At 42.0% G+C, this 26,424-nt stretch overlaps 1 protein-coding gene across 4 annotated transcripts in view; it reads right to left on the reverse strand.

Annotated features, from left to right (window-relative positions):
* The window catches only part of ADPGK (ADP dependent glucokinase), a 32,208-nt gene extending 7,595 nt beyond the window's left edge, over positions 1-24,613 (reverse strand). For 2 of the 4 annotated variants that reach the window (XM_012768234.2, XM_012768232.2), the window contains exons 1-4: positions 24,308-24,603; positions 16,626-16,851; positions 13,783-13,845; positions 1,182-1,302 (exon numbers count right to left, since the gene is read on the reverse strand). In XM_012768234.2, coding sequence (XP_012623688.2) covers positions 1,182-1,302; positions 13,783-13,845; positions 16,626-16,851; positions 24,308-24,534 — 637 coding nt within the window. In that variant the 5' untranslated portion in view covers positions 24,535-24,603. Of the gene's footprint in view, positions 1-1,181; positions 1,303-13,782; positions 13,846-16,625; positions 16,852-24,307 lie in introns of all 4 variants that reach the window. The other 2 variants (XM_076004536.1, XM_076004537.1) reach the window with 2 other exon arrangements.
* Positions 24,614-26,424: the final 1,811 nt, after the last annotated feature.

A 26,424-nucleotide genomic window follows, 5' to 3' on the forward strand; every position in this document is an offset into this window, starting at 1 on the left:
AATCTGGAACTGGTGGCGGTGGCTCCTCACAGGAGGAGCTATTTCAGACCCTTCCAATCCAGTCATGGTCATGTTTTTCCAAGCAGCTCGCAATGGTTAAACACACCAACCTCTTAATCCTTACCACAATGTTTTGGCAACTCTAACTCTTATTTCCCTTTTGGGGAAACTAAAACTGAGAGAAACTCAAAATGTGTGTATCATTCAACGTGAACTGCCAACTTCAACATTGTGTCCTTAATTTCCAGACCCTGTCCCTCCTAAGTTCCCAACTGATTCCGGTAAGCATCCCAAAGAGAACCAGAAGCAGGAAACAATTCATTTTCATATCTAGAAAAAGGCATAATTTTCAAGAAGCAATATAGTTCACATCTTACCTTAAAGTTAATTACTCTAGTAGGGGAGGTTCTCTTAATTGTCTGATGTGAGAGCAGTTCACTGAGGAGTGTCAAGTACTGCTTTAATACCATTAGATGCTTGAGTCTTTAGCTAATAATGTGTTGAATCAGAAACTCAAGAGTCTGAGTTCTGAGCAAAGGGAAAGATACATCAGGAAATACACAGAATCAAAATATGTCCAAGTATTTAAGATTGACTCAGAAATCAGATCTCTAGTTTGTGTAACATACAAAATCTGCTGGGGGTGGGTGTGATGGATGGATTTGGATTTATAAACATTAGAAAACTATATAATGAGAAATAATCCACTCACATACCAAGGAAAAAGAAAAAGCTTCAAAGAAAGTTGCCAGAGGCCTGGAATCAATCCTAAACAGCTTGGCACAGCCAGCCAGAAAGGCCTAGGGCATTGCTGAACAGATGTCACTTGCCTTTCTCTTTTCTTAGTAATAAAGGAAAACTTTATATATGTTAAAGTATAAAACTTTACCAATTTTCATTTTTATTCAAGATGCCTGCTTTCCTACAGTCTTATTTCTCTTGGGTTCAGAGCAATTCTGCTTATAGACCTGCAAATTTTCTTTGATGTAAGAATACTCTGTCACTTTCCCTTGAGACGTTGAATGGCCCAGTAGAACCAGTGGGTCAGGACACTTTTGGTATACAGCAAAAATATGATTCTGCTAAGTTATAAAGCTCAATCTCTGGCACAGTCACACCTCAGTGTGACAATACACTAATCCCTGACCAGTGTTACCACCATTACTTACTCGTTTCCTTACCTGCTTGATACTCTAGAATAAGGTGGAACTCATCCACTTCCTGCAGTGACTCTGGTGGAACAAATACATTGTCATCCAGAAGTTCATGCAGCTTTGGACCCACTGGACCACAAAGAAGAACCTGGAGACGAATAGCATGAAATGTGTCAGAGGACTTGCTCTTCCCACAGGATCCTAACAGTGACTGGGACAGTACGTTCAGGCCAGTTCTACTCATTTCATCAGAATACTGGAACCCAAATCTCATTTGGAATGCTCTTGGTTTGCAGGTATGCAGTAGAAGGGCTGTTGCAGGGCAGAGGCCTTTGGAGGCTATGGCCACAATGTACCTAGAAAGGAGCTGACAAAAGACCCATGTCACAGTTGTTGGGTACCATGTGCTGCTGCATCCCATACTCTGTTATGGACTAAATGTTTCTGTCCCCCCAAATTCAGATGTTGAAGCCCTAACCCCAATGTGACAGTATCTGGAGATAGAGCTCTAAGAAAGTAATTAGGATTAAATGAGGTCATAAAGTGAGGTCCTAATCAGACATGACGGGTGGCCTTATAAGAAAAGGAAGAAAGAGAGAGACTGACCTTTCTACTCCCAGTGCATCCACCAAGGAAAGGCCAGCTGAGAACACAGTGAGACAAGGTGGCCATCTGCAGGCCAGAAAGAGAGCCCTCACCAAAACCAAACCTTGCTGGAACCTTGATCTTGGACTTTCCAGTCTCCAAAACAATAAGAAATAAAGTTTTGTTGTTTAAGGCACCCAGTTTGAGACACACCCTCTCTCCACTTTCTCTTTTCCTTACTTACACCCCGTGCAGGCAAACAGACATGGGATGCTGTTTGCCCAAAGCTGCCAGATGACAACTGTTTGAATTTTACACAGTACAAAGAGCTTCTGGATCACCATTCCCTCAACAACCAGGTGACCTAATTTGGGGGATCAAGCTCCCTATTATATTTAACTATTATGTGAACAGGAAAAGCTTGGGGGGGGAGGTGCCCTGCAACTTTTCCAAAACTTTTTCTTCAATTCCAACCTGGGCCTCTGCCACAGCCATTCCTTCTAGAAGCCACTTCACATCTGCTGCAGTTCCTCAGCTCCAATAAGCTGTTTCTGGCTGACACTCAAGGCCAGGCTAGCAGATTCAAAACTACTGAACAATGAGGTCTTGGACTAGGAGTTAAAGGAAAATCCCAGAGTAATACGCCCTACCCAGAAGCTTCAAAAGCCATCTTTACTTGCTAATCAGCTGCTTGTTTGCACCTTGCTTTGTACAGGGTGCTGTTGTGTATCTAACTAAGAAATCCCAGCTTTTCTCCCCTTTCAGCCTTTAAACATGCCCATTACTTGCCAATTCTGAAAAGTCTTGTCTCTGCCACTTTATTTCCTTTCTCTAATTCTTGGCTAGAACTTCAATTCTAAGATGAGAAAACAAGGGCTAGATTTACCCTCCTGCCTAAAACAACAACGAAAACCAGACAAAATATATGAAACAATGGTTTTCAAAACATCTGGACATCAGGCAACATAGGACAGTGATTCCCAAGAAACAGAAATGAACTCAGTAAGCTCTACGCATGCCTCAGCGTATTACCATAAGAGTTTCCAGACAGACACGACTTATCACCATATGACCTGTACCACAAGAAATGTTAAAAGAAGTCCTTCAGGCAGAAAGAGAATGACACCAGATGGAAATATGGATCAAAACAGAAATGAAGAGCACCAGAGATGGTACTGCTGGATAAGTATGTAAGATTATTTTCCTTATTATTTAAATCTCTTTAATGGATAATTAACTGAAGAAAAGTACTAACAATATAGTGTGAGGTTTATAACATATGTAGAAGTAAAATGTATCACAATAGTGGTACAAAGTTTGGAGGGGAGAGATGGAAGCACAGGCTTCCTCATCTTACTGTGCTTGGCTTTACTGCGCTTTGCAGATACTGTGTTTTTTACAAATTGAAGATTTGTGGCAACCCTGTAAGTCTACCTGCACCATTTTTTCCAACAGCATGTGCTCTCTTTGTGTCTTTGTGTCACATTTTGTTAATTCTCACAATATTTCAAATATTTTCATTATTATTATCTGTTATGGTGATCAGTGATCTTTGATGTTACTATTGCAATTGTTTTGGGGAGCCACAAACCATGCCCTGAGACGGTAAACGTAATGAACGTGTGTGTGTTCTGACTGTTCCATGGACTAGCCGGTCCCCTATATCTCCCCCTCTCCTCAGGCCTCCCTGATCCTTGAGACATAACAATATTGAAATTAGGCCACTTAATAACCCTACAATGGCCTCTAAAAGTATAAAAGTGAAAAGAAAAGTTGTATAGCTCTCACTTTTAATCAAAAACTAGAAATGATTAAGTTTAGTGGGGAAAGCATGTTGAAAGCCAAGACAGGCTGAAAGCTAGGACTCATGCATCAAACAGCCAAGTTGTGAAGCTGGAAAGTTCTTGAAAGAAATTAAAAGTGGGCTGGGCATGGTGGCTCATACCTGTGATCCTAGCACTCTGGGAGGCCGAGGCGGGCGGATTGCTCAAGGTCAGGCATTTGAAACCAGCCTGAGCAAGAGAGAGACCCTGTCTCTACTAAAAATAGAAAGAAATTAATTGGCCAACTAAAAATACATAGAAAAAATTAGCCAGGCATGGTGGTGCATGCCTGTAGTCCCAGCTACTCGGGAGGCCAAGGCAGGATTGCTTGAGCCTAGGAGTTTGAGGTTGCTGTCAGATAGGCTGATGCCACGGCACTCACTCTAGCCTGGGCAACAAAGTGAGGATCTGTCTTCAAAAAAGAAATTAAAAGTGCTACTCCAGTGCACACACGAATGATAAGCCTATTGCTAACATGGGGGAAGTGAGTGGTCTAGACAGAAACTCAAACCAGCCACAATATTCCCTGAAGCCAAAGCCTAACTCAGAGCAAGGCCCTAACTCTCTTCAATTCTATGAAGGCTGAGAGAGGTAAGGAAGCTGTAGAAAAGTTGGAAGCTAGCAGAGACTGGTTCATGAGGTTGAAGACGCCATCTCCACAACATAGAAGTGCAAGGTGAAGCAGCGAAGTGCTAAGGTAGAAGCTACTGCAAGTTATCCAGAAGATCTAGCTAAGATCACTAAAGAAGATAAACTAACCAATGCATTTTCAATGTAGACAAAACAGCCTTCAATTGGAAGATGCCATCTAGGACTTTCCTAGCTAAAGGAGAGAAGTCAAGGCCTGAATTCAGAGCTTCAAATGACAGGCTGACTCTCATTGGGGGCTAAGGCAGCTTTGACTTTAAGTTGAAGCCAATGCTCATTTTCCATTCTGAAAATCCTAGGGTTCTTAAGAATTATGCTGTATTCTGTTTGCACTCTATAAATAAAACAACAAAGCCTGGATGACAGCATATCTATTTATAGCATGGTTTACTGAATATTTTAAGCCCACCCATTGAGTGCTTAGAAAAAAAATTCATTTGAAAATATTACTGCTCACTGACAATCTACCTAGACACTGAAGAGCTCTGATGGTGATGTATAAGATTAATGTTGTTTTCATGTCTGCTGATACAACATCCATGCTGTAGACCATGGATCAAGGAGTAATTTCACCTTTCAAGTCTTACTTAAAAAATACATTTTGTAACATTATAGCTGCCATAGATAGTGATTACTCTGACGGATCTGGGAAAAGCAAATCAAAAACCTGGAAAGGATTCACCATTCTAGATACCATTAAGAACATTCGTAATTCATGAGTGGAGGTCAAAATATCAATGTTAACAGGAGTTTGGAAGAAGTTGATTCTAACCCTAAAAGAATGACATTGGGGAGTTCGAGACTTCAGTAGAAGAAAGAACTGCAGATGTGCAAAGAGCAAGAGAACCACACTTAGAAGTGGAGGCTGAAGGTGTGAATGAACTGCAATCGCATGATGAAACCAGAATGGATGAGTAGCTGTTTCTTATAGTTTCTTGGGATGGAAGCTACTTCTTGTGAGGATGCTGTGAACATTGGTGAAATGACAGCAAAGGACTTAGAGTATGACATAAACTTAGTTGGTAATGCAGCAGCAGGGTTTCAGAGGACTTACTCTAACTTTGAAAGAAGTTCTACCATGGGTAAAATGCTATCAAGTAGCATCTCATGCTACAGAGATCTTCCATGAAAGAGTCAATCGATGTGGCAAACTTCATTGTTGTGTTATTTTAAGAAACTGCCACAGCCACTTCAACCTTCAGCAACTGCCACCCTGATCAGTCAGCAGCCATCAACATGGAGGCAAGACTATCTACCTGCAAAAAGATAACTTGCTAAATACTCAGATGGTTGTTTGCATTTTTTAGCAATATTTTTAAATTAAGATATGTACATTTTATTTTTAGGCATAATGCTGTTATACACTTAACAGACTACAATATAGTGTAAATGTAACTAGTACATGTACTGGGAAACCAAAATATTTGTATGAGTCATTTTACTGTGATATTTGCATTGTTGCAGTGGTCTGGAACTAAACCTGCAATATCTCTGAGGTATGCCAGTACACTATTGTAAGTTCTTATAGTACACATTGTTAGGAAAATAGGGTAAGAGATGTGAACAGTTTCAGGAGTTTTGCAGGGTTTTGCCTTGAAGGACTCTGAGAACATGTTAGTGCACAGAATAGAAGCTGCTTCCAACAATGGAGGCACTCTCAGAGGACGTTTGCAAAGCAACGTTTCTTCTCTGTTGCTGGCCATTGCCTTGAGGTTTTTTGCAAGGTAGACTTAGTTTGGGTCCTTGGCAGAGAAGCTGATTAAAACACCTTCCCAGCAGATAACGTGCAGCTGGAACTATCATAAACTTTAAGGCTATTCCTGCTTCACTCCTGACCACATTCTCTGTGTTTAGAAGTAGATTAGAGTAATACACAGACTCAGTGTTCTCACTTTATACATTTTATCTTTAATTTGTATGCTCAGCAAGGTCTGTTCCTAACATAGGGCTTAACATGCTTATCTTAGAAAAATTTTGTGACTGCCTACTCTTGTATAGAGAATTAGGTAAGGTTCCCCTGGAAACCTCAAAGAATGAACTGTACACATAATTCTTTAACCAAGGACAACTATTTGCTGTAACAATAAATACTGATGTGGGATTTCACTTGGAGCCTCACAGCTCACAGGAATGCTGGAGGACCCCTGACTCCCCCATCACTTTAAACTGCACTTAGTCTCTGTCTCAATCATTTCTTTGTCTATATTATTTCTCTATTTCAATTATTTCCAAATCTCTTGCAATGATCCTGCCTTGGGACCTGTTTTGCTGGGAGAGTAGCTAAGTCCTGGCAACACATGGTGGTATACTGCTTGAAAGTAGACTGTGATAAGCTAAAGATGTACAGTATTAATCCTAAAGCAACCACTAAAATTAAGAAAACAAAGACTTACAGCCAATAAGCCAGAGAAGACAAAATGAAATCATAGAAACAATCCAGAAAGAATACAGAAAAAGAAGAAAAGGGAAGACAGACAAATCAAAAAAATAGCAAGATGTCAGATTTATTAGATTATTAGGTATGGAATGTCCGATTTTCTTATGTATTAAGTTTGACAGTTGATATCTCTGACATTTCACTTTGATATTTGGGTTTTTTTGGTTTCTTGGATTTATTTTGTTTTTTTAGTTTTTTTATTGTGATTATACATCCGCAGTCTTCCAAAAATGCAAATTTTGGCCTGTGATTATCTTTTAAATTCTTTTAGAGCAATTTCTGAAAAAAACTGAAACCATTTCATCCATGAAACCATGGATAAGCCAAAAATTCATGTTATTTTCAAATATGAGTTCCATTGTGGAACCAATGCATTGCAGATAGCTTGAAATGTCAACAAAGTGTTTAGGAAGGATGTGGCTAATGAACACATAGTATATCGATGGTTTGAGAAGTTCCATTCTGGTGATTTTAATCTTGAAAATGAGCTATGTGGGCAACCTGAGACCAAGGTGGATAATGATAAGCTGAAAGCGGTAGTGGAAGCAAATCCATCTCAACCTACACGTGAATTAGCAGCAAGGTTTGACATTACTATTCTAACAATACTAGACCATTTGAAACAAATGGGCAAGTTCAGCAAGCTGGATAGATGTGTTCCACATAAATTAAACGAGCATCAGCAGATAAATTGTCTAGAAGCTTGCCTTTCTTTGCTGTCATGACAGAAAGGTGAACCATTTCTACACTGTCTTGTTACATGTGATGAAAAGTAAATTCTTTTTGACAATTGCAAGCATTAGGCACAATGGTTACATGAAGTTACATGAAACGCCGAACGCAGTCCAAAACTCAATATTCACCAAAAAAAGCTAATGGCGTCTGTTTGGTGGCCCATCACTGGTAATATCCACTACAGCTTCATAAAACCTGGTTAACTGATTACAACAGATGTCAACTGCAATCAACTGGATGAAATGATAAGGATGCTTGTGATTAAGCAGCTGAGACTGGTCAACAGAGACAGGCCAATACTCTTGCAAGACCACATGTCACAAAAAAACACAATAGTGCTCTAACTACAGAGGCTGGACTTGGAAACCCTCTGTCATCCACCATATTTACCAGACCTTGCACCAACTGACTACCACTTCTTCCAGGCTTTGGACCACTTGTTGCAAGGAAAAATATTCAATTCTCAACAAGCTATGCAAAATGCGGTTTCATCACCACTCACTCTCCAGGCTTCTTCGCTACCGGTACAAGCAAGCTGCTGTTAGGATGACAAAACTGTGCCAACAGTTTAGGTACACGCTTTTTTGCCCAGGCTAGAGTGAGTGCCATGACGTCAGCCTAGCTCACAGCAACCTCAACTCCTGGGCTCAAGCAATCCTGCTGCCTCAGCCTCCCGAGTAGCTGGGACTACAGGCATGCGCCACCATGCCCAGCTAATTTTTTCTATATATATGTTAGCTGGCCAATTAATTTCTTTCTATTTATAGTAGAGACGGGGTCTTGCTCTTGGCTCAGGCTGGTTTCGAACTCCTGACCTCGAGCAATCCGCCCGCCTCGGCCTCTCAGAGTGCCTGGATTACAGGCTAAGCCACTGCACCTGGCTTTAGGTACACGCTTTGATTAATTGTACTGCTTCTGGTTTGAAAAATAATAACCTAAACTTTTGACTCAAAATCAGACATTTCGGCTGGGCGCAGTGGCTCACACCTGTAATCCTAGCACTCTGGGAGGCCGAGGCGGGCGGATTGCTCAAGGTCAGGAGTTCGAAACCAGCCTGAGCAAGAGTAAGACCTTGTCTCTACTAAAAATAGAAGGAAATTAATTGGCCAACTAAAAATATATAGAAAAAATTAGCCAGGCATGGTGGTGCATGCCTGTCGTCCCAGCTACTTGGGAGGCTGAGGCAAGAGGATTGCTTGAGCCCAGGAGTTTGAGGTTGCTGTGAGCTAGGCTGACACCACGGCACTCTAGCCTGAGCAACACAGTGAGACTCTGTCTCAAAAAAACAAAACAAAACAAAATCAGACATTTCACATTTAATGATCTAATAAAACCCGGTATATCAATAATCACATTAAATGTAAATGATCTAAACACCCCAATTAAAAGGCAGAGATTGTCAAACTGGATTAAAAAGCAAGCCTCAACTATGTACTGTCTATAAGAATTATACTTTAGTTTTACTTATTTAATTTTTTTTAGACACAGGGGCTCACTCTGTCACCTAGGTAGAGTGCAGTGGTGTGATCATAGCTCACTGTAACCTTTAACTTCTGGGCTCAAGCCTCAATCCTACTGCCTTAGCCTCCTGAGTAGCTAGGACTATAGGCATGCACCACCATGCCTGGCTAATTTTTCTATTTTTTGTAGAGATGGGGGTCTTGCTATGTTACCTAGGCTGGTCTCGAACTCCTAACCTCTAGCGATCCTCCTGCCTTAGCCTCCCAAAGTGCTAGGATTACAGGTGTGAGCCACTGCATCTGGCCGATCTATCTATCTATCTGTCTGTCTGTCTGTCTGTCTGTCTGTCTGTCTGTCTATCTATCTATTTTTGAGATGGGGTCTCAGTATGTTGCCCAAGTTGGTCTTGAACTCCTGGCCTCAAGTGATCCTATTACCTCAGCTTCCTAAGTAGCTAGTATTACAGTATTACAGGTGCCCACCACACTGCACCCAGCAAGAAATACAGTTTAAATATAAAGACATGAATAGGTTAAAAACACAAGGCTAGAAAGAGATGTAAAATTTTAATATTTAAAAGAAAGTTGGGATGGCTATTTCAATAAAAATAGATTTCAGAACAAAGAACATTATGAAATGATTTTCTTTATCCCTGACAATGATAAAGGGGTTAAATTCATAAAGAGAATATAACAATCCTATGTATTTAATGCATCTAATAACATAGCTTCAAAATACCTAAAGCAAAATGTTATAGAACTATAAGGGTAACAGACAAGCGTCAATTATAGTTGGAGATGTTGACACCCCCTTTTGATAATCAATAGGTCAAGCAGACAGAAAATCAGTAAGAATATAGACGACTTGAACAACACTATTGACCATCTTGACCTAACTGACATTTACGGAACACTCCATCCAACAACAGAACTACCTATATATATTCTTCAAAACTTTTCAAGCGCACACAGAACTTCACCAAGATAGACCATATTCTGAGCCATAAAAACGTCTCAATGAACTTAGTAAAAGTTCATATGACCTTAGTCAGGTTATAAAAATCGTATTTTCTGACCACAGTGGAATTAAAATAGAGTCAATAATAGAAAGATATCTGGAAAATCCCCAAATATTTAGAAACTAAATAACACCTCTAAATAGTCCATGAGTGAGCTATTCAATAGTGCATCTCAAGAAATCAAAGAGAAATTAGAAAGTACTCTGAAGTGAATGAAAATTACAATAATGTATCAAAATCCATGGGATACAGCTAAGGCAGTACTTAAGGAGAAACTTATAGTACTAAACACCTATATCAGAAAGTAGGAAAGGTCTCAAATCATCAACAACAGCTTCTTTAGAAATTAGAAAAATAAGTGCAAGTTAAATCCAAAGTAAGCAGAAGTCAATGAAAAACAATAAAGAAAAATCAATGAAACCAAAAGCTCATTACTATTGAAAAAAGCAATAAAACTAATAAACCTTTAGTCAAACTGCTGGGGGGGGGGCGAAAAAAAGAGAAGACACAAATGACCAATGTCAGGAAGGAAAGAGATAGTTTCACTACAGAGTCTAGAGATCTTAAAGGGATAAGGGACTATTATAATTAAATTTATGCCAATAAATTCAACAACTTAGATGAAATGGACATATTCCTTGAAAGATACAGAATACCATAGCTCATCCAAAAAACAGAAAATTTCAATTTCATTACATCTATTAAAGAAATCAATGTTGACCTGGTGTGTGGTAGCTCATGCCTGTAATCCTAGTACTCTGGGAGGTTGAGTGGGGAGGATCGCTTGAGGTTAGGAGTTCAAAACCTGCCTGAACAAGAGTGAGACCCTGTCTCTACCAAAAATAGAAAAAAAGATTAGCAGGATGAGGTGTCTGGCACCTGTAGTCCCAGCTACTTGAGAGGCTGAGGCAAGAGGATTGCTAAGCTCAGGAGTTTGAGGCTGCAGTGAGCTATGATGATGCCACTGCACTCTAGCCTAGGCAACAGAGCCAGAGTCTGTCTCAAAAATAACATAACATAACATAAATAGAAATCAATGTCGTCAAAACCTTCCCACAGAGAAAACTGTAGGCCTAGAAGCTTCACTGGTGAATTCTATGAACATTTAAGGAAGTCATAATACCAATTCTACATGAATTTCTTCTTTCCAACTCCTTCTCTCAGGCCAGTATTACATCATAAGAAATAAGAAAAATATAGGCTAATATCCCTCATGGAAATTGATGTAAAAATTTTAAACATTGTAGTAAACTGAATCCAACAATATATGAAAAGGATAATTAATACATCAGAACTAAGTAGGGTTTATGCCAGGGGGGCAAGGTTGGCTTACTATTTGAAAGTCAATATAATTACCATATTATTACTAAACTGAAAAACAAAAACCATACAATTATCTCAATAGATACAGAAGCAGCATTTGACAAAATACAGCATCTATTCCTTATTCTTAGCTAAATTCCACAAATATGTGTATGTATATATTTATATATATATATATATTTTTTGGGGGGTGGACAGGGTCTCACTTTGTCACCCAGGCTAGAGTACAATGGTGTCACCATAGCTCACTACAATCTCAAACTCCTCAGCTCAAGCTATCCTCCTGCCTCAGCCTTTTGAGTAGCTGGGACTATAGGTGTGTGCCACCACACTGGCTACTTTTTTTATTTTTTGTAGAGATAGGGCCTCACTATGTTGCTCAGGTTGCTCCTGGACTCAAGTAATTCTCCCGCGTCAGCCTCCCAAAGTGCTGGGATTACCGGTGTGAGCCACTGTGGGTGGCACACAAATATACTTTTTAAAGGCATAGCTCCTTTCCTACAATTTGGCTTCTATTCCACCATTCTGATAAATCTACCTTTACTATATTCACCAGGGTCTATTTCTGAGATCCAGTATAGCATGGCCACTAAAAATATGGACTCCAGAGCTAGACTACTTGGGTTCAAATCCCAGCTCTACCATCACTAGGTATATGACCTTGAGCAGTCTTAATTTCTCCATGCCTCACTTTTCCTATCTGCAAAATAGGAATAGTAAAAGGACTTCCCTTACAGGGCACTGTGAAGATTAAATGAGTTTGTTTGTATGTAAAGCACTTAGGACAGGATCTGAGATAATAAGAACGATATAAGTCAGTGTTAGCTATTATTATACCTAGTTCTTAGTCTCTGGTAGTTTTCAGACGATCATCAGTCCATGCTGAGAAGCATGCAGCAAGTTAAACTGAATCTCTTTGAGAGAGCAGTATACGGTGGTGAAGTAATGGCAGAGCCTGGCATTTGAATCCTGGGTCCACCACTTAGCAGCAAGGAGACCCCGGGTACTATACATAGCCTCTCTGGACCTTTCTTATCTTTAAGATTATAAAATCATAAGATAGTTGTGAGGACTGGGTAACAGATATCACTTTTCTTTCCTCAATCTCCTACAAAGGCCACCCCCATTTTATCAGAATGCCTTCCAATCAGACTGCTCCCAGGCTCAGCTTCTCCAAAGACCAAGAGCAAATGCTGGGCCCAGTGGAAGTCAATACTGAAAGGTCAATCTTGTACTCACCCACGACTTCCAGTGTTGTTTTTCCAGAGGCCAGAATTATTTCTCAGGATCAGGAGGGTAGCCTTTTAGGGACCCATGAAAACCCCTGGGATTCTGATGCGAAAGGCTCTCTCTACAGACCTTATGATCGATCTTTTCTTCTCTTCTACCCATTAACTGCTAATATTTCCAAAGGTCAGCCCTGGAATTTCTAATCTTCTCTATTTTAATTACTATGTGTAAGGATAATGACTAGAAAAATCTATATTTTCTACTCTAATATTTCATGAGACCCTTAATTCTTATTAAAATGTTCACACTTTAATAAACTCTCTCAATCTAAAGCACACCCATCTCCTGGTGTACAGTGTGGCTGGCTCAATATGAATTTTTCCCCCAAAACTGCTGATCATCTATTATCTGTAGTACAGAGTTCATCTCTGGCTCGGACCCATCTTTCTATTTTTAGGCAAAGCTAGAGAACTGTTCATGGTTCCCTTCTCTCCTGTGAGCAGCTACAAACATTCTGCACTTCTCTAGTTTATTCACTACAGAATCGTCTTTGTTACATCTCTCGTCTTTGTTCCCTGTGTATGGTCTAGCCAAGCCAGTGCTCCCACAGCAGTAGGTTTCAGATACATAGGTTTCTCCTCTCTGGCTGCTCTAATACAAACCTTAATCATCTTACAGTACGACAGCAATAACCTCTCTGCTGGCCTCCCCATTCAGACCTATTCCACTCATAGCAAGACAAACTTCTTACTTGGATACTATTTTGAACACAGCAATAATTTTTAGTTCTACTTAACCAAATGGTTTAAGACTTGAAGACACTCCCCTCCTGACTCCCATCTAGAGGCTTTCATTTTGCTACACTCTGGATCTAGGCTCACCTATGGTTTCTCTCATCACCTGTATAATCCCAAGTCTCAGGTATTGACTCCAGGGCCCACATGCTACAAATCATTACACAATACAGTATTTAAGAACATGGGTTTTTGGGTCAGAATGCTTAGGTTAAAATCCTAGTTCCATTACATATTAGTTGTGAACCTCTCTATGCCTCAAGTTTCCTCATGTGGAAAGCAAGGACAATGACAGTACCATCAAAAGTACCAACTAGCCTCATAGGGTCGTTGTAAGGATTAGATAATCTATGTAAAGCACTAAAGACAATGTCAAACACATAGAACTACTCAGAAACTATTAGTTACTACTGCTCTCCTACTATTACCATATTGTTTCCTAAGCAGAGGCCCAGGGTCTGGCACACTGCATGTGATCCATAGTAGAATCAAGTACAAATATTCATTCTCACTCCTAAAATTACTGAAACCATTTAGTGAAAGGCACAGACTTTAATCTGAGAATTGGACCTACCTTTAAATCTGAGTTGGCTGCAAATTTCTGTCCAATTAAAGCTGCATTTCCTCCTACATAGTGCTGTAAGATAGTTCAAAGCTATTAGTATTTTAACACAACTATATCAAGCTTAATAATTTTTAATTTAAAAAATTAATTTATAGTTCATTTTTCCCAAAAACATTTTGAGGTGATTTTACAACAAAGGATACACAGATGAGGTCAGTAAGACATAGAAATAGACAATGAATGATAGGGAAAGGCAAAGAAAATAAATACGCTAACCATGAAAATTAGTATGATTGCTTTAACCACAGGTCAAATTTGGCTCTGCGCTTCCAGGCAAGAGATGCAGGAAACATGAAAAGTGCAGATAGATCTTATCTTCTACATTGTAATCCTTCTCAAATGAAGAAAAAAAGTCACTCTCTTCCTGAAAATCTCTCAGCAGATATCAAAATGAACTGAAATCTAACTCTCAACTGAGGCACACCTAGCCTTTCTTTATCTGACCCATGCTTCCCTTTCTGCCTCCATCTCCTGCCCTGCCCTCCACACCCTGCCTGAAGCTCTCCAAGTCAGCCTTCCTCCCTTGTCTCTGTGCCTTTGGCACATGCTTTTCCTTTCCTTAAGATGCCCTCCTCCTCATATACTAGACTAGGTAAACCCCTGAGCACCTTTCAAGAAACAGCTGCAGTATCACCTTTCCTGCGACGCCTTCTCTGTTCTCCGTTCCCCACTGACATCTCAGCCTCCACAACTGCGCTCACCAAACAGCTCCCTTTCTACCTCTATAACCTGATCTAATATAGCCCTTGTCTGCTTGGGTACATTATCATCTGGGTACATGACTAGCTCCTTCAGAGAAGGGACTGTCTTCTTTTTGTAAGTGCTCAGTAGATGTTTGATGCTAAATTTTTAGAAAGTAAGAAACACACAGATGTGTTAGGAAATATACAGGCTTCCTAGGAGTAAATTCTATTATAAAGTAATGGTCCTTAATATAGGACAATATTTCCCCCTAAACAACACATCTCTGAGCTGAGGATCTAGAGAACAAATAATTCAAGGTTGGTATTCCATGTTGCTGACTAAGGATAGATCCATGTGCCTTGGAAACCTGACAAACGGGAGACAAGGTTGCTGTTCTAATATGAAAGTTGAGAAGCCTAATCAATAGTCTTGCCTGGGTGGGATGTACTACCCAACCTTCCTAGTCCTCAGCCCATGCAGAGGCATAGTCTAAACAAACAACTCTAGATGCTAGACATCACTCATCCCTCAGTTTGTGCCGACCAACCTCTGAATTCAGGTGGAAAAGTAACAGCTTTTTAGAGATAATTTAAAACTTTCTGTGGTATGTAGGTTAAAATTTGGCTGTTTAATAGGTTAGCCTTAATAAATGTTTTATTTAACGATGATGGCTAGAAGGATTTACTTAAAAATCTTGGAGGAATATACTAAGATATCTACAAAGTGGATTTCAGAGTTTTCATATAATGGTTATTAACTGTTATTTATCAGTCAATTTGCCGTTAGTTTAAGGGGGTTTTGAAAAGGAACCAAATTGAAGTGCCCCCCTAGTAGAAGGTAAGAACATTTACATTTTAGGTTTTACAATGTTAAGAAATAATTTGGGCCATCAAAAAACTAAATAAAGTTTCTGTAAAAAATTTTTTCATTATGAACAAAAAGCAGGTCCAAGGCAGAAGAGAACAGAAATCAAATTGGTGGTTTAAATACCATGATCACAAATATTTCTGAGCAGCCGACTCATCATCATGTTAGAACCACCACGATTCTCGCCTGAGAGGTTAGAATCTCACCATGAGCCCGGCTGTCAAAATGATCAGAACTAAAATGTTAGCAACTTGTCTCCTTCAGAAACCCAGCTGGGTCATGCCTGTGCCCACTTCTAATGTTCAAATAGGCAGCTTCAAAGGATAAAAAACTTTAAAATCTTAAAAGTCATCAAAATAAAAGTGGTCACAAAGGTTTGCCCGTGAAAGATACCAATTAAAAATGGCATGAAGAGCTTCCTTGGCTAGAACTACAGACACAGACCGGGGGCCTAGCCAAAGGAAGGCTTTAGGTGAGGAAGAAGAATGTGGTGGCAGGGGACAGGGGAGATACTTAACCAAACAATAAAAACCCAGCCTCAAGAAGCATGCGGTACATGCAGTAGCAGGCATGTGGGGGTGAGGTGGGAAGAGCCATGGTTGGGCCTCCAGCCCCAGCATTACTTTGTACTCTGTGTGAGCCTCCAGGAAGTGCCTGGACCATGCAGGCTGCAGGGCTTTGTTTATGTTCATCAGGTGGGCTTGGGGATCACTAAGGTTCTATCTCTGACAAGTTCTTCCCTATAGACCAGTGATTCTCAAGATGAGATTCTCAGACTTACAGCATCAACCAAGAAACTTGCTGGAAAGGTAAATTCTTGGGTCCCAGCTCACATGCACTGAATCAAAACTCTGACGGTAGGCCCAGGAATCTGCGTTTTAACAGTGGACCCCACCCCCACCTCCAAATGATTCTGATGCATGCTGAAGTCTGAGATCCACCAATCTAGACTAGCAGTCTTCAACCAGGCGTGACTTTGCTCCCCTACTCTTCCACATGGGAGAAACACTGGGCAACGTCTGGAGACATTTCTGGCTGTCACAACCGGGGAAGACAACTATATACTGGGAGGTCAGATACAGAGTTTTACAAAAAGAGAAAATGCAACAGAATTGGATTCCCAATGATCACCATCTTGGGGCAAACTGGAAGAAAAAGTTGTTTGCTTTCTTCTAAGAACCATATTAAAAAGACCTCTTTTCCCACCCTGTCTTAATTTATTATTGGTGAACTGAACAGACCTGGGCTCCTGGGAATTCTGATGCAACCTGGGCAATGTCATGAAAAGTCTCCTTATCACTGAAGAAGCGCTCAGCAGCTGCTCCCTTTCCCATGAAGTGAATGAAGGCTTCTTCCAGATCATTCCTTGAATGCAGAATGGTGTGATCTTTCCCATTCCCAGGACTCAGGCCAAGTGCCTGCAAGAGCTTCACCCCTGAAAGCACCACATCGACACATGCATTGACTCTGAAAGGAGGAAAGAGACAGTGTGAAAGAAAAAAGCAGAAGTACCCGGCAGCCATTTTGCATTTAACAACAGGCAAACGTTTCCGAGAACCGAAAAACAAGGGGAAGTGAAAATGAAATGTGAACCGAAAGGTGAAGAGCATGTGGTGGATGGAAAATTATATACTTATCTGAATGAATATTAGGATCAGAACACAAGGCTCTTTTCAACAGTTTGGCAAACTTTTACAAAGTTACCACTTACAAACTGAGGAGACAGGTGCTTAGTATTTCAGAACAAAGCTATCATGACAACAAAAATGTAACATTTCTGAGAAAATGCTGGCAGAGCCAAACTGGATTCATGTTGGTTGTGTGACTTGGGCAAGCCACTTTAATTTCTGTGTGTCTCGGTTTCTCATCTATAATATGGCAATGAGTAACTCATAGAGCTGTTGTGAAGATTAAATAAGTTAATGTATATTTAGGAACAGTGCCTGGTGCAAGGAGAACAAAATAAAAATTCTGGTCAAAAGCTAAATATTAGTCACCTTCCCATGAAAGACAAATGAGGATGGTGATTAAGACACACTCAATCCCTAACTGCCTGGATACTGCCAGCTGAAACCTTGCAGCTCAGTGTTGAGGGTGCTATAAAGACTCGCACACACCTGTGGCCTTGTAACAACTCATCGCTTGGCAGGTGTTCACAGGGCTGATCCATGAACTTTAAACGGCTGCCTCACCTGGTTGGCTCTACAGAAATTATAAAATGCAGGTTGAGTAGCTCTCATCCAAAGTGCGTGGGACCAGAAGTGTTTTGGATTTCAGAATAAATATTTGCATATACATAATAAGATATCTTGGGGATGGGACACAAATCTAAACACAAAATGCATTTGTGTTTCACATACACCTTATATACATGGCCTGAAAGCAATTTTATATTAATAAAATATTTTAAGTAATGTTGTGAATGAAACAAAGTTTACGTTAACTACCTATGGAATTTTCCACTTGTGGCATCATGTCAGTGCTCAAAGTTTTGGGTTTCAGAGCATTCTGGATTTCAGATTAGAGATGCTCAACCTGTACTAAGGCTGTCTGTCGTGGCCTATCCCACATATCCCCTTCTACGTGTGTACAGAGAAGTTCTGGCTTATATTTTCAGTGTTTCTTGCTAAAAGTCATTTCGTTTTTAAACACTTTGGTGCCACGCTCACCGGCCACGAAACCTTGCCCACAGCCAGCACTCACAGTCTGCAGGATCGTTTGTGCTGTGCATTGACAACGAATCTTGCTCTTGTGTGATGAGGAAAGCTTTAAAGCACTGAAAGCTTGTTTTACTATACAGGCAGCTTTACTTGTAATGTAAATCAGAATAGGTAACATATACATATATGTTTTCATTATGTTATTTTTAAATGTTCACAATTTTATTTTGATAAATGAAAAATTAGAAAAGTCATATCACAGTTGTAGGCTAAAGTCGATGCTCTGTTCATCTGTGGCTGTCGACTAGTCAACACTCTGCTGTGCACATTCATCTGTGGCTATTGACTATAGTCGACACTCGTACCGAAGTGGTTAAAGAGAAGGGCCAGATAATCAGGGTAGCAAGGTAAGATCTTTGTGCCCCTCCCCCTGTCATGTTCACCTTTATTTCTTGCCTCTGCCTATTGTGGATGTCATTCTGGCCAGTGGGGCTGGATGACCATATACAGGTAGCTCCCAGCCTCTGAGAGGAACAAAGCTCACAGCAGGCCAACTTAGTCAGCTCCTAGTGATGAGGGTGACTGGGCTTCAGAGTTAATTCTGAGCAGCTCTGGAACCAGAAGGTAAACTCATTAATAAGGAAGGGCCAATGGATTGGATTTTAGCATAAAATACATAGCTATGATGTTTCTGTTACAGTCTCCTTCAAACATGTCTTGGGTTGAAAATTAACACACCAAATCATTAATGGTGACAGACTCTGAGAAGGGGAAGGAGACGGGGATAAAGGAGAGGACCTTTACTTTTGATCAGACATATTTTAGTTTTTACAAGCATGTATTACTTTTGTAATTTTTAAAACAACATAACTTTACAAAGGTTTCTGTGTAGGCTAGATATTATTTACATCACTTAAGGAAGATTAACAAGGGCAAGGAAGACACACATCCTCCCTCATGACACAAATGGACTGCATCCTCATACTAAGGATCCCTTTATAAATTCTTCCCGTATGGATTTCTTTTGAAAAGATTTTTGCCTACCAAACAGCATTTAAATACTCAAATTTTCTCATTCTTTTAACATCAAAGACACATATAATGATTCTGGTCAACTGGAAAAGCATAATCTAAGAGTTACAATGCCTTTCAGTTCATAAAATACATTGACATGCATGTGGCAGGTGCTTCAAGATATGTTTAAGACACATTCCTTTCACAGCCTTACACAATAATAAACCAACACACCTTGTAAACTGGACTCAATTCCACCTAAGACAAGGTGACTTTTATTTCTACCGAATGCAAATTAGATACTTTAAAGGTAGAATCTCAATAGTAATACAGGTATCCCTGGCTCTTGGTCTGCAGTAGGTTCCTGAGTTTCACACGGTAAGAGTTTTGGATAACAAGGGATACTATAATATTTCCTCCAGACAGCCATATCTAAAAGTGTATCCAAATGGATTTGGGTCTAGAAAGCAAAAGCTGAAACTGAGCAAAACCTATATTTGAAAATAACTACTTCAAAAACTATAAACACATCGCTTCCATATCCAGTAATGCTGACCTCAAACACAGTTTGACACCTTAAAGATGAGATGGGACAGGCTGAGTTTGCAACAAAATAAAAAAAACCCAAAAGGAACCAAGTTCAGCATATTTTGTAACACAAGATGAAACCCAAAAGAACTAATTTTGAATTAAAGATGTACTCAGCATAGGAACATTTTCCATCCCCCACCTAATCACATCAGGAATACTGGGGGTTGGGAGAGGAACAGTCTTATAGAAGAAAAATTTTTACTTGGTAACTTTTTATGATAAAAAAATTGAACTGCTATGTGTCAGATGCCAAACAAGTACTTTTACATCTGCTTTCTTGTTATATTTTATGATCCTTTAACCAGAGCAAGAATCTTTCTCTGCAACAGCATCCCAAAATGCAAACAAGCACATTACATAAGGTGCTTTATTATCAAGGGGAAATAAAAGTAGACAGGGAGTTAAAGAACCAGAAGACAAAACTGTGCTCACTTAACACGTAGATGGAATTTCACACTTCAGTAAGAAATGTATAAAAGATTACAGTGTGATTTTGGAGAAAACAGATCAAACAACTGGAAAATGAGCCAAGGCAATAGATGCTGAATGCCAAAACAAGGCTGTGAGGGCTGGCAGAGCCAGCACAGGTCTCCCTTCTAGACTGTAAGCTCCTCAAAGGCAAGGATGATGTTTCTTATTACTTCCCTTGTTTCATCCTCTGTAACATGTTTTCTAAGGTTCTTTCTAGCTTTAACATTATGTGCCTCAGATATTGCAAGAGCTAATCATGATTACAGCTAATCACACTAAGATACACAACTGTAAAGAAACCAAAAAGGGCTGGGGCAGTGGTCCCAGGCTGAACCCAAATGGAGCATCTGACAGAGAAAGAGGCCATCTTTATGAAGTAGTGCATGCTAGGCAAGAATCTTCAGATAGATTACACTAATTTGCAAAACACTGTGAGAGAGGTAATTAGTCATCCCTGCTCTCAGCTGAGAAAAGTGAGGCTGTGGGTTAACCAACACCCCAAAGGCCACAGACTGGAGGAGCCTAGATTCAAATCCAGATTTATCTGATGCTGAAGCCCACACAGGAAGCTTGCACAAACAAAAGTTGTGGATGAAGGGATTAATCTCGGACAGAGTAAGAATGCTGATCTAGCTAGAATATAGAATTCGTACTCTTCCTGTCCTTTCCTTCTCTGATCCCTTTTCCCCAACCCCTTAAATGCTGGTACCTCCCAGAAATCTACTCTTGCCATTTTTTTTTACCTTCTCTTCATGTTCTTTTTCTGGGTGATCCTATCCAGTCTGAGGCTTGAACCTAAGTGCTGTTGTCTCCAAAATCTGCAACTCTGTTCCTCAATATACTCCTTAACTCCAGCCTCTCATTTTCAGCAGCTGACAGAGAAGCTTCATCTGAAATCCCACAATAATGTACATTTCCCCTCCTCTGAAATCAAACTCACCTTCTTTCACAAACTTGTTCCTTTTTCTTCAATCTTTTTTCTTTTCTTTTCTTTTTTTTTTTTTTTTTGAGACTTTTTTTTTTTTCCTGTTGCCCTGGCTAGAGTGCCATGGTGTCAGCCTAGCTCACAGCAACCTCAAACTCCTGGGCTCAAGCGATCCTTCTGCCTCAGCCTCCCAAGTAGCTGGGACTATAGATACTCGCCACCATGCCCAGCAAATTTTTTCTATATATTTTAGTTGGCCAATTAATTTCTTTCTATTTTTTTTTTTTTTTAGTAGAGATCAGGGTCTCACTCTGGCTCAGACTGGTTTTGAACTCCTGACCTTGAGCGATCTGCCTGCCTTGGCCTCCCAGAGTGCTAGGATTACAGGCGTGAGCCACCGGGCCTGGCCTTCAATCTTTCTTAATGGCAACAATGTGGCATGAACATGGAACCAGAAGTTGGAAAGACCTGACTTAAGTTGCACCTCTAGCACTTGACAGCTATTTGATCTTGGGCAAATCAATGTTTCTAAGCCTGTTTACTCATCTGTGAAGACTGGATGACAATACCTGTGTCTGCCTCCCTCAGATGTTGTTATAACATACCCAATACTAAAAACCTGTCACTTTTGACTGCCTTTCTTTACTCCGCCACATCCAATCTGTTATCCAAACATCTCTCAAGTCTCACCTCTTCATCACCATGCCAAGCTTGGTTCAGGTTCTTTTCCTTTACAAACACCCTACAGTGGCTTCTTGACCCATGTCAGGGTCTCAAAACATTCTTCCTTATGTATTGTATTACATTTTGAGTGAGTGTGAGTCTGTGTGTAAGTGTGTATATGAGAGACAGTGTATGTATGCGTGTTCTTCTGAGAAGTCAAACTACAACACACACACCCCCAAAATGAGATTCCGGTACAAGTACTGCACCTGCTCCCACCCACTCCTCCTATATCCCTATCTTTGGGCTAAAAATCTCTTTGGGTAATTCAAATATTACCAATAGATCTGTGTTACCCACAAAAATGATGTAAAGCAGTAAGATAGGTTAGAACTACTGCTCAAATCCACTCTTCACATGGCCACTAGTTATTCTCAGTGAAGAACTTAGCATCACTCACCTGCTTATAAAGCTTGATGGCTTCCCCATCGCTTACCCTGATATGAAAGCCCCTTCACAGTCTGGCCTAACTCTCCCTTCTCAGCATCATCTCTTTAATCTCTCTACCACAAGATTCCTGCCCCAACACAGGGCCAACTTCCAGTTCCCAAACAAACCATGTCCTTTTCCACATTTGGTTCTCTTGCCCAGGTGGCTGTTCCCACCTTTGGAGAAATCTTATTTTTTTTCTAGGGCCTGTTCCATGAAAGTTACAGTAACAGAATATATTTTTCAAGAGGTTACAATAAGATGCCCTAGCCCACATGTTCTTTTTACAATGTAACACTGATGCTCCTTCCATCAAATATGTTCTGTTCCCCCCTCCACCCCCTTAAAACCATGTAGACCTGTGACTCTGGTAGAAGGGTCCCTATAAAGTTAGGTCATACAAGGACTTAAGGTTGCTGCCTGGTTCTCTTGGGACATTCCTCTCCTAATCATAATTGTTATGGATTGAACTGTGTCCCCCTCACCCCAAATTCATATGAAATAGGGTCTTTTAAAGAAGTAATTAAAATTAAATGAGGTCATATGTGTGAGCCCCAATCCAACAGGACTAGTGTCCACATAAGAACAACAGTGCCCTGAAAGCCAGGAGAGAGGGCTCATGAGAAACCAGCCCTGCTGGCACTTCGATCTTGCACTATCAGCCTCTAGAACTATGAGAAAATAGAGTTCTGTTGTTTACGTCACCCAGGCTGTGGCATTCTGTTCTAGCAGTTCAAGCAGACTAACACAATAATAACTTTTCAATAAGGTAGGAACCTTGTATCACATATCTCTGTATCCTAAGAACCTAGCACAGATCTGACACTACCCATGTAGTTAATGGATATTTGTTGAATGAATATGCATAAAACAAGGGAGAACAATTTAAAGAGAAAGTAGGAGAAAAGGGCCTGAACTTGAAATAACAAGTAAAAGAAGATCCATCTGAAGAACCAATAAATGTGCTGATATAAAAAATGCTAGCTAACATTTGAGTGCTTTTTCAAGCAGACACCACGCTAGATAGATTACATGGATTATTTCATTTAATCTTCAAGACAATTTCTACCTTACCCCTGTGGGCCCCAACACTCAGAGAAAGTAGTAGGGTACTTGGTAGAAGACCTGCTTTTGTATGGTGCCTTTGAGGTGATGTCAAGAAAGCCAAGTTGATGAGGCAGGAGGGGTGCTCGAGCCCAGGAGTTTGAGGCTGCAGTGAGCTGTGATAACGCCACTGCACTCTAGCCAGGAGACAGAGTGAGAGACCCTGTCTCAACAACCACCACCAAAAAATCCTGAGGTATTAGTTTCTAAAATAAAAAAGGAGGAAAGAAAAAAGAAAGCTAAGTCGAACTGAGACAGAGACTAAAGTTAGCTTAAAGAGAATAATTATATTCCCGGGAAAGAATACAAAGAAAGGAGGCACTGTGATTTGGGAGAATCTTAAATATGCAGTGTCACTGAACTCAGGGGAAGAAAAGTTTCAAGGAAAAGGGCATGTTCATCGCGTGGAAGGTTGCACAGTTGATAATGAAGACTGAAAAAAGGCAGTCGAATTTGAAAATCTGAGAAGAGGTGCAGCAGAGTGGTGGTCTCCAGACTCAGGCGTTGAGGGAAAACAAGGCGTAGAGAAATGCAGTGGGTTGCCAAAGGCAGAGACCACGCATCTTCAGGAAGTTCAGAAGCAAGAGGAAGAGTGCCGTCAAAGTGGTTAAGATCAAGCATCTCTGACTGCAAAAGAACAGTCTCCAGAGGAGCAGGAGGGGCCGAAAGTTGGACCGACGAAAGAGGCTCAGCACATGAGGGCGTCAGACTGAGCGGGACTTGCAAGAAGCTATTAGGGCCAGTCCGACCGGGATGCGAGAAAGGCGCGGGGGCAAGTGAGCGGAAAAAGCAGTCTGGTAAGTGCCTGCAGCGGTGACCAAAGGCGTTCCACCCGGGCGACCGAAGCCTCTCGCCAAGGGTCAGCGCGGACACCTCTGGGAACCCGTTTCCACGCGGGCTCCACCTCCCAGCTCCCAGGCCGCCCGACCTACAAGGCGGACCTCGGAGGGCCCTGGCGCCGCACTTCCTGGGGAAGCCCAGAGACCCAGGTCCAGCAGGCACTTACCCCACGGCCACGCGGCGCCAGCGCTGGACCGGCTGCACTATAAGCGCGTCCCAGGCGGCCGCCAAGCGGCCCTCGGGGGAGACGGGTCCCAGGGGCGCGGGCCCCAGCTTCAGCGAACTCCAGAGTGAGCGCAGCGCCGAGCCCGGCAGCTCCGGCTCCAGCAGGAAGACGCAGCCCACGGCCAGCGCCAGGAAGCCCGCGTACGCAGAGCCGCGCCAGAGCGCCATGGGGACCCAGACGCGGCAGCGGCGCCGTCAGTCTCCTCGCCGGGTCCGCGCCTCTTCCGGGCTCGGCGCGACGACGTCGGCACCAGCGTACGTCACTGCGGCGCGCCGCTGGCCCCGGGGGGCGGGGCGAGGGGCCAGACGCTGGCCCTGGCCGCGGGAGCCCTAGTCCTTAGTGTGCGGCCCGGCGCTGGGCGGCGCGGCCCCGGGGCCCCGAAGGAGTCGGGACAAAGGCGGTCTTGCCCGTCCGGCGCTCTACTCGTTCCCAGAACTGCAGCCGTACCCAAAATAGAGGGATGGGAACACGTTTGCTTTCCCCGTAAAACGGATTATGAAGAAGGGGCAAACCTCGCGTTAATATTTGAGCCAGTCGGTATCCCCATTGGCAGGAATCACAGCCCTCTTTTTTTAATACGTCCCTTCGCCCCTGTGTCCATCCTCCATCGTTTACTCATCCTCTTCCAGGCCCGGCGCTCGCACTTCCGGGAGGAATCAGCTCAGACCCCTGGGCATGCAGGACAGGGGGTTCTGCCCCTTTGGAGGGTGCTGGGACTGAGGAGAGCCCGCAGAGACTGGCAGTGATCATCTTTGTCTAGATGACCGGATTCAAACCTCAAAATAACCCCGTTGGAGGCGCTGTTCCCTTTAACAATCTCAGAAAAATATACACAATCTTGTGTTACAACCCGGCAGGGGGCGGAGGAGGGGGGCATCGGTTATAGACCTGGGTTAAGAAACCCTGATTTCTCTTGTTTCCCCTTGGTGATATCACTTAAGCACGGCCTGTCTTCTTTGGTGTGACCCTTCTGCGTGCGAGTCTAGGTCGAGAGACAGTTGAAGCTAGGCTTTGTGCCAGCTCGTTCTCAGCAGCTGCCATGCCTGGGCTGGTCTGGTTCCCTGGCCTGTTTCCCTTTTTCCAGTTCTGTTGGCTCCTGACCTGGGCACGGTGTCCAGTTTTCCACTCTGCCCCTGACCTATTCATTTGGAAGTGAAACTTTATTTCCCTAGTTTTGATCTTGGGCATTAGCCTTCATTCTCCCTAGTCCCACCTCACCAGCAACTTCCCCATCCTGGTCATCTACCTTCTCCTAGTCCATCCCACTCAGCCCGCCTGACCTTACGGTCCCTTTCAGAGGGATGTTCACACAAGGAGAGATCCGGGCTACCTTGGAAAATAAAGAAGCCAAGGAGCCAGTGAGATCTGTGTGAAGCCATGAAAGCTGTCTTCCCTAGAGTTGCCTGTCCATTCTCTCTCCTCAGAGTCACGTCAATCAGTTCCCAAAGAAACTGCTCCCTTTCGTGGCCCTCAGTTGTCAGGTTTTCCTGCTACCCAGAGGTGACTGAACCAGCACCTAACTTCAAAGCAGTGAGTCCACTGACTGCCTAGAGACCATTTCTCTCTATTGTGTCTGTAGTTAGTTGGTTTTGGTTGTGGACCCACGAGGTTACATAGGGTCAAAGGTCAGATAGGGCCACTTAAATATATTTCCAAGGTGAGGCTTTGGGGAAACAGAGAAAGCTGAACTGCAGGAAGGCCACAGAGCAGACAGGCATAGAGGACTAGGAGAGTAATCCACAAAGCAATGTGGTGAGAAAGCCAGCTCCATCCTTCCCACTTCCATGAGATTGCTGCTTAACTACCAGCACTTTGCGCCTAATTCTTCTGCTTCTTTCTAGGCTTGCCAGAACTTTTGATTTTATCACAGAGACAAAACAATAGCAGCTAGAACAAAATGGCAATTTCTCATGTAAAAGACCAAATGGGGTGCCGGCACTTCATGGGCTGTAGCAGCAAGCTTGGCCCCATCTGGTTGTTATGACGGCTGCTCTGGGCCTTCTACTATTATCCTTGGTCAGTCGGTGTGGGTTTGCATTGTGGGTGTGGAGGGGCCA

The sequence above is a fragment of the Microcebus murinus genome, chromosome 6 (assembly GCF_040939455.1).
Source record: "Microcebus murinus isolate Inina chromosome 6, M.murinus_Inina_mat1.0, whole genome shotgun sequence".
NCBI classification, from domain to species: domain Eukaryota; kingdom Metazoa; phylum Chordata; class Mammalia; order Primates; family Cheirogaleidae; genus Microcebus; species Microcebus murinus.